This window comes from Macrobrachium nipponense, chromosome 22 (genome assembly GCF_015104395.2).
Source record: "Macrobrachium nipponense isolate FS-2020 chromosome 22, ASM1510439v2, whole genome shotgun sequence".
NCBI classification, from domain to species: domain Eukaryota; kingdom Metazoa; phylum Arthropoda; class Malacostraca; order Decapoda; family Palaemonidae; genus Macrobrachium; species Macrobrachium nipponense.
The window spans coordinates 30762735-30772429 of NC_087213.1; the positions used below are offsets into that span (position 1 = coordinate 30762735).

Genomic DNA, 9695 nt, shown 5'->3' on the forward strand with positions numbered 1-9695 from the left:
TACTTAGGTGGTACTACTTAGAAATAGGGACAATACAGAAAAGGGGATCCCGATCCATCCGCCACACGATAATCTAAAGCTTACAATCTCGATCTCAAAGTAAGTTTACCTACCTAGCCTAGTATAGCCTATATGATACACAGCAGATAGTCTAGTATAAGTGAACTTAAGAATTTTACCTTACGTAGCTATTACCTAGTAGCCTAGTATAATGAGAAATTTTACCAGTTCTTTAATGTGAACAAAAGACGGAATACCCAGGTAGGAATATCTAAATTTTCAGGTTAGGCATCTTACCTGTACCTAGCCTAATGCATTATAGGCTCCTACCGGACAGGCTTTTCTATTAGGCTACTAGCCTAGTACCTCGGTAGCTACTAGGCTATCTATTCAATCACCAAACTGTTCGAGTTCTTACACAGAATTAGCTAGGTATGATAGTATTTTCAAATCCAGAATGTGAATATGGTTTAATATAAAACCGCATTTACTCTAGGTAAGCCAAAAAGCTTCCCTTTCATTTCTGGAAGTGACTTCATAGGATTGATCCTCCATACCTCTCGGAATGGCGGAGTTTCTGTTCCTGGACTCCAGAAAGAATCTGCATACTGCAGGAAGAACTTGTAACTGGCAATGGCATGGCCAATTTACTACTAATTGGCAACACAATTCTTCATGCGTTTCTTTGATTAAGGATGTTTACAGTATCAAACATCGATATACCTCTAGGTTACAGCAAAAACATTTAAACCAAATTATACATATTTAAAGTTTTAAACTAGCCTATTACATTCTCGTTACAAATGCACATGAACAACAAGTAGTAAAGAAAGGACTTGCAAGTAACATAGATTGCTAGGCAACGTTTGTAGTATGACATTTCAAAAGCAAACGCTCAACTTTCATAAAAGAAAAGAAAAAAAAAATCGTACAAAAATAACGTTGAAAAGAAAAAAAGAGAAAATAGTGTACTTTACGATTTATTGTGCTAAAAGACTGAAAAGTACTAAGTATTATTCCTAGCTTGAACCGCTGGAGAGTAAGACGGAGGGGCAATAAACAATTTTATAATATTGTTATCCCAGCTGCCACATACAGGCTGGTGATCTTTAAGGATCAACAGGTGTATCCGTCAACTTATTCCAAGCAAACGATCCTCACGGGCCCACACTTAATAAAAGGTAGAACTTGCTATGTACGGAGTATTAGTTATCTTTAACCTCAAACATGTGTGCCCGTCAATTAAGCTTTTTCAAAATATAATTTTCCGCACTGATTACTCTTCTGACATCCTGCTTCAGGAATTGTGTAGTATGAGTGGAAGGCATCCTGCGCAAAATAAATGGCAGAACTACCAATCATCGTGTAACCATGGAGGTATTACGTGTAACTTAAGAAAAAATTCAGCCATAGCCTTTGACAGTGATTTCATCACTGCAGTCACCCTATCATTAATTACCTACCAGATAGAAGTGTTATATTAAGTAAGATTAATAGAAATGGTTCTGGCATTAAGGCGCACAGATTTGAATTCAAGAGGGTGTCGAGGCTGATTAAATGTCATGAACTCTTGACCTAGCTAAAGGTTCTGAACAATAACCTCGAAATATATATTGTCAATAGATTAAAATAAGCTTGTTTTTAGAGCCTTCTGAGAGAACCTTGCAAACCATTATGGCAAGCTTCCCTCAAAGACTTTACACTAGTTAAGATAGTTTTCCAATTGCACTCATTTTCATTTTTTTCAAAGTGGGTGCACTTCAGGGGATATCGTTGCAGTAGCTCACATGAGCCCCACTCAGTCAGACATAGTATCTCATATGAAGGGCTAGTAATATTAGCAATCATCTGTTATCATTACTAAAGGGACCTGACCAATAGATGAATTAGGGGAACTACGAAAAAATGCACATTTTCCGCGAAAACAAGATTTGTTGTTTTGATACATCCGAATTAGGTTTCACTGCTGAAGCAACGGTGATATTGGCAGTCTCTCAGGGTTGAAAACTTTACAAATGCTTTGAAAAGCTTCATTAAATAATGTTTCATCATGTTAAGTGAAGTGGTATTTCTTACCTCTTCTCCAAATCTGGCCCTCTTCAATGCTGAGACTATGGCAAGCATCATTAAAGAAACATCACTTGAGGTTAAGGTTGAACGAGAGCTGTTAAGAGAGGTAGCAAGGTAGCAGTACAGAGATAAATCCGTTTGGAACGTTTCATGAACCCTGCCAACATATGGCCCTGCAGGCTGCAGCCTCATCTAATATAGAAGGAATACCATCCACTGTTGAAGCCATATAAATATTTGATACCTAATATATCAAATCCAAATCCTTCTTAGTTCTGGCAACATTCCAATATAACGCTACGACTAATAGCATGCCAAGCCTTGCTAAGTTGAGGCTCATAATGCCAGTCTTCTGGAAAGAGATGTGTGAGCAATTAGTATCAATAACTTCATTTAGTAATCTTGCCCGTGAATTAAATTACAGCCAATATTGCGAGTCGATTTGCTGAAGGTAGAGTAATCCACAGGTCAACCATTCTTAATGGAGGCTGAGCGGGGTTTGGATTCAGACCAAAGAAGCTCTGATACTCGGAACTGGTGTACGCATTCTCTCAATATGTCTGCGTGTGCATTTTAGAGACACAATAGTACAACTGAAATCAGCGTGCAAGTCTTACTACTACTTCTTGTGCACAATAAATCATTATCGTATAGCACCTGCTATATCGGCATCCGAAAGATTTAGTATCTACAAACAAGAAAAGGTGTGAGTGCATTTTGCATCAATCATAACCATTCTAATATAAGTGTGATAACAGACGGTATCTGTTCCCAAAGAAAAATTCGAGGATTATACTAACCTGCGTTTCATTTATTTTGAAGTCCTTCAAACCAGACGAGCCTTGGCTAATGTGCTTCTCTACAAGATCATCATCTTCACCTGCAGATGCAAGGTGACTGATATTGACAGGTGAACTAGAGCCCATGACAAACTTCTCCTGTCAGGAGAAGGAAGATAAGAAAAGTTATACTTTCATATAGAGTACTTATGCTTATGTTTCTGTGTCTTTTTATTTTCTTCACCTGGACAAGGTCATTAATTACCCTTCCTTAAACTTTACATGATTTACTGAAGCCAAATTAAAACCCCTGCGTTATGAAATAGTTGCCATTTTCTTCAAAGACTTAAAACATTCCGCTGATTTGGCCATACAACTAAAATAAAGCAGCATTTTCTTCACCAATACTTGATACCCACAGGCCTGACAAGGTTCATATTATATGAAGGTTAAACTCTTCTCTAAACATAACATACTTTTTTAACAAGGTCTCCAAAAGCATGGCATTCCATATTGAAATTAAACCACTTAATGTAAAGGAAACTGTAGGTAACAAGTTAGCTAAGCCACTAGTAGTACCTATTGCAAAACTTGACAATTATGGGACCCATCTAAGACTGGACAACATTTTCTTAATGTGATGTTGGATGTAAAGGAATATCCTTTTTTCTGTGTTTATAGTTTCAATGGAAACTCAGTTGTATTAAACTCTACAAATTCTACTTCCTCTATATACCTGACAACATTACATTAACCAAGCTTTTTCATTCATTATTTTTCCTGTATCAACCTTTTTAAAAGGAAACTCCTGTACATTTGATCTCCGGTGCCAATCATCGTTGGATGTCCCCCTTTACCCTTAGTCTTCAGTAGACCTGTCTCTTTTCAGTAAATTACCTAGCAATTTAGGTCTTGCGTTTTTACACCATTTAGTACTTACATTGTCAAATCTTCCCTGATTCAAACACCCAAGTATCTTATGGTGCTTTTCTGATCTATGTCAGGTCACCATCACAACCATTGCACACATTTACATTTCATTCGTGCAGCTGAGGCTAACTGTACCATTAGCCCAATTATGCCTACAACTACAGAACTTAGGAAGTAAAATTCACTCACTGGATATATTTCTGAAGAATCTAGGCCCTAGACATACTGTAGTCTTAACCACTAAGTCTTGTAAAAAAAGTCCATCTTTCAATGCCGGTCTAGTGCACCGACTTGACAACGATACGATGAAATGTCTGCTGGGATATTAATTTCAAAACAAGACTTTTTCAGAGCCAGTATAATGGAGATTACAAAATCACAGAACGTAACTGAACAGAACTCTGTGCGTCTGACCACAAAGTGTCTGAATTACGTATTGGGATTCTGCAGCTTGGCTGACTCTTATAGCAATTCTAAACACCTAAAACTTTGGAAGGTTCACAGACATACTTCCTGGAAACTACCATTAATAATTTTGCGCATTGGTATACAAATGGCGAAGCCTTTAAAAAATGTTATACTCATGTTATACTCTATAGAATGTAAAACAGTGCGCAGTGGCAGAATGGTCTAGGAAGTATTATATTAATAAGCACTGATATTGAAGGTCCAGAACACTGAAAAATCAGATTCCACCTCATATGGGTTCACGAAATATAAGACAACAGTCTGCTTAAATCTTATTTTAGATAAAATAACTCGTATTACTATCCCCTGTATATATTTTGATCTTGGAATCAAACACAAAGGGCAACATTATCATGGTAATAAAGACTAACCTTTGTGTTGGCATATGTTCAACTTAAACTAAAACAACGACGACTAACCTTTGATGGGTAAGGCTTTACATTTAAACATACGTTGATGGCCCAACTCCTCCTATGTTTGAGTAGCAACTGTTTAAAAAAATGTGGGTTAGCTTCCACGAGAATCCCTCTCCAGCCAAACTCTCGTTCCAACCAAAGAGTATTTGACAAAAATTCCCCGTCATAAGCACCAGCTTCTAAGAAAGTTCCTGGAAATTCAATCTGAAAAAAAAAAGACTTTAGTCTAATAATGACGATCTATCAGAATTTAAGTGGAAATTCATATATAAAAAAACTTCTGGTCTGATTTAATTGACTTGTCAAAAGAGTTTTAGTTCATATTATTTTCAAGTTTCTTCGTATAAGAAATTATAATCAGTACAAATATTGAGAACTCCTTTGTTTAGACTACTGCAAGGAGACTTCATAATTTCACTCTTTAGAATTTCATTAGCATACTGGAATCCTCCAAACAATATAATGTATTGTACAATTTTGGTGATGAAAAAATTAATGCAGAAATTCCCTAAGTAAATAACTATAGTAGATTCACATCAACCGTGCATCCGATGTCTAGGCCAGTCCCTTACGACGCTCCTGATTGGCCGTTGATAAGCCAATCACAGGGCTGGAAACTCAGTCTCTCGAGTGTTCACATAGGCCGGATGTATGTTCCACATCTCCTGAGGGATACGTCTTTCATGAGAGGTGGAACATGCTGCCTATGTGAACTCTTGAGAGAGACAGAGTTTCCAGCCCCGTGATTAGCTTACCAACAGCCAGTCAGGAGCGTTGTAAGGGACTGGCCTAGACATCAGATGCACCGGTGATGTGAAACTACTATAGTATCAACAGTGAACCCGAATTTTAATGTTATGCTTACTGAGCTTATAAAACACGGATCTACAAAAAAAAAAAAAAAAGACGATAGGTGTACAACTCCAGACAGGGCAAATCTGTAATTCGAGGCTAATCGCTTTGTGCTCACTTCTTTCCATTTCTAGGACTATCAGAGATTTTTTTATAGGTTATATTTCACGCTACGAATATTTTACGTTCACGGGAAAATTTAGCATACGGTAATCAAACACATTATAAGATCTAAGATCAAAAAACAATATGCTGCCTCTTACGGATACTTTTCCTTTCCTTTCTTTTTTTTTCCTGTAAAAGAAAACTATCGTGACAGGCTTTGTCTGTCCTGTCCGCCCTCAGATGTTAAAAACTAAGGCTAGGGGGTTGTAAATTGGTATGTTGATCATCCACCACCCAGTCATCAAATACACCAAATTACAGCCCTCTAGCCTTTGGTAGTTTTTATTTTATTTTAGCCATAAGCGTGTGCCTGGCATGATATAGGACAGGCCACCACCGGGCCGTGGCTGAAAGCTTCATGGGCCACTGGTCATACAGCATTATACACTGTACAGTAAACTCATTGTGCATTTTTTACTTGTCTATAACAATATTTAGCAACCAACGAAAACAAACAGTCCTTCAGTATTTGCTTTGTTAAAAATATCAAGTGATGAATAATCCTCTATACTTACGTAATATAAACGAATTTAATATTATTTTGCTTCATTTGACACATTTCCGTTGAACTCGGCCTCATCGCCTTTAAAAATCACAAGTGCTTCTATACAACTTAATAAATAAATGGGCTTAATGGCCGAATGCTTAATTCTCTTTTGTTAAATTTTCTAGTAAATTCGTACAAATGCAAAATAATTCAGCGGTCTTATTTAGATTTTATTGATCCAAAAGCTCTCTGTTATTACAATAGAGCGAATTTATTTATTTTCACGCGATTAAATAAATTGTTTGAAGCTAGAGTATATGCTAGTTACCAACTGGCCATCCATAGATGCGGAAAAGCAAACAGCAGGTACAAGGCAGCGTAGGGGATCCGAGCTACACCGTATGCCAATTTTCCCCTTATAACAAATTAAAAACCATACCATCAGAAATAAATAGCGTGAGTAGGTTATAGCATATATAGCCGTTTTCAAGAATTTTCCTTTGCACTTCTAAATACTGTCAGCAGCTGTTTGGAATGATATGCTTGGGAATGGCCCACTGTATCCCACATCAAATAGTCTCTTTAGCAAAGTTGTGATTGTAAATACAATTAAAGATTTGTTGAGGAATGGACATGTTTGATACCAGTTATTGAATATTTGCCACGTGTGAAATCGTTCTACATAAGTTAGTAAAAATAATGGGCTACAATAGACTTTTCCTTTGGAAATCATGAAGGTCCTTGTTGGATGAGTCGGTTACATGCTCGACCACCGATCTCAGGGTTCGAGTTCGATTCCCCGCTATGCCAACGCGGAATCATAGGAATTTATTTTTGGTGATAGAAATGCATTTCTCGAAGTGGTTCGGATTCCAAAATAAGCTGTAGGTCCCGCTGCTAATCAACTGGTTCCTAGCCACGTAAAAATATTAATTCTTCGGGCCAGCCCTAGGAGAGTTGTTAACCAGCTCAGTGGTCTGGTAAAACTCAAGATATACTTAACTTTTCCACTATCTTGTTGTCTGAGGGTGTTATCTATACCATATCAATTGCAAGTTCCTTGGCATTACTTGCAGTTTGCCACAGGATAGCTTCCAGTACTTATTAATATATTTTTACATGGAGTGTCAAAATCGTGATTTTACTTTGTACGTATATACTCATATAGGAGAATACGGTCAAGTAGCAGTCGACTTTCCTCATCGGCAGCTATAGTTGAGCCTCCATTCCCCAGATCAATTGAAGAACTTCCATTGCTTATGAAACATGCCAACGTCTACAACAAAACCAAAGGACAACGAACCTTATCGCCATAGATATCTTCCAGGTTTCCCAAGATGAACTCCTGAGATGGACTGAAGATTTTCAGTTCGTTCCCATCATCGTCTTCATGGAAACCATTCATGATATAGGACAGGTTGTATGGCAGCTGGGAGGGAGGAATGAACTGAGAACGAACCCACCTGAGAAGAGAAGGGCTGTCCTGGGCTTCGGGACCCGATAGCACTTTATTTAGGTGATCTACAAAAAATGAACAGGGAAATAAAGAGTAAATTAAAATCACGCAAACAAAATCTTTACAAATTTCCACAAGTAACGAGGAATTCTAAAAGAATACATTTTTTAAGATAGACATTAGAGCAAATACGAGTCATAACCATGGTAAACTTACAGTCCTCACAGTCGTTCGGCGCATGCAGTATGAATAACGTGTTGAAGAGCATCACGAAAGCAGCCGTTCCAATAACCACATTTGCTCGTCCCCTGTGGAGTAGAAAGAGATGAGCATTCCGTCTGGCGTTCTACGTCAGCGCAAACAAAAACAAAATAAAGGCGAGATTCTTCGTTTCTAATGTAGAGCTTGCTCTAAAACAAAATGTTCGACAGTCAGAAGCCAGTTGAAACAATTTTCATATTTCTACCTTGGGAATTTTTTGTAAGGAACGGAATGAAATTTGACTTAATGTGGAATTTTTTTTTCTTATTCTATTAAAAAAGTAAATAAATAAACATGCTGATACTATTTAACTTTCTTATTGGTCCTGTAAAACACGAAGCAAAGAATTTCTTGATGTAGTACTTAACAAAAATAGAAGAATTATCTCCAGAAAACATTACTTAATCTGTCTTAATTGGATAAACACGAGGATTAATCAATCTTAAAGATAGTGAAAATACATATCTTGGCATTGTTCTTGATTACCATACAAATTTCGAAGTTAAACAGTAATTCAGATAGGTATGCACTGTTATGAAAACAAACAAGTACACTTTCGTTAAAGGTCGTTTGCGTTCAACTTGTAGTCCATTTTAGTTCTTTGAAGCGCCTCTACTTTTTCCTTCGAAATTTCTGCAAACTCATCGTATGATTTTCTGTTTATTCCTTTCTGTGTGGATGCATGCTGAAGATGCATGTTTACACTCACACACACACACACACACACCTGTAATGTGTGTGCGTATGTCTGGTAGTAGCCTTGGGCTAGCCGTAATATGTATGGCTAACTTCTGTCATATTACAAAACAAGGTCTAAAGACCTTTTTACAAAAGAGAGGTAAAAACACCCAGTTGAAGTTCAAGGAAAGTTCTTTTCCCTTCTTAAGTTCCTGTTCCAGTGTTACTTAGGGCTTTTGGCTTTAAAAAGTATTAAAATTTGCAGAGCCACGTAGCAGTACTTTTATTTACACTCAAATAATCTGTCCGCTGTATTTAATGAACATAATCGCGGCTCATGTGGCCTCAACCTGACCTTGGGTGTTGTAGGAAAGGCCAGGGGCCAAAAGATTGAGTTCGGGGACGAATAATCATGTATCGAGACCGTGTAGCTGAACTCTACTTTTAAAGCACACACACACTCACATTATATAATATATATATATATATATATATATATATATATAGATACATATATATATATAATATATATATATATATATACATATATACATATATATATATAGATATCATATCTATATCTATCTATCTATATAATATTATATATATATATAGATATATTATATAATAGATATATATATATAATCTAATTATATATATATATATATAATATATAAGTATAATATATATATATATAGATATATATATATATATATATATATATAATATATATATAGATATATATATATACCTATATATCTATGATAGATATATAAATCTCTATATATATAGATATATATAGTATATCTATATAGATATATATATATATAGATATATAGAGATATATAGAGATGATAGATATGATAGATATATATATATCTATTATTATATATAGATATAGATATATATATATATAGTATATATATATATACATTATAATATATATATATAGATAATTATATATAGTCTATATTATTCTATATAAATATACATATATATATATATATTATAGATATTATATCTATATATATATATAATATATATATATATGTATGTAGATCGAGACGTGTTTAGGTTGAAACTTCAACTTTTAAAGCACACACACACATTATATAGATATATATTATATAATA

General features: G+C 35.6%; 1 protein-coding gene across 3 annotated transcripts in view; it reads right to left on the reverse strand.

Annotated features, from left to right (window-relative positions):
* Positions 1–9695, reverse strand: part of LOC135198571 (protein Star-like) — an 80354-nt gene that overhangs the window by 58674 nt on the left and 11985 nt on the right. For all 3 annotated transcript variants that reach the window (XR_010310838.1, XM_064226288.1, XM_064226287.1), the window contains exons 2-5: positions 7840–7931; positions 7471–7688; positions 4667–4867; positions 2871–3008 (exon numbers count right to left, since the gene is read on the reverse strand). Coding sequence is in view for 2 of the 3 variants with exons in the window: in XM_064226287.1 (XP_064082357.1) it covers positions 2871–3008; positions 4667–4867; positions 7471–7688; positions 7840–7931 (649 nt within the window). In the remaining variant the exon portion in view is untranslated. The remainder of the gene's footprint in view (positions 1–2870; positions 3009–4666; positions 4868–7470; positions 7689–7839; positions 7932–9695) is intronic.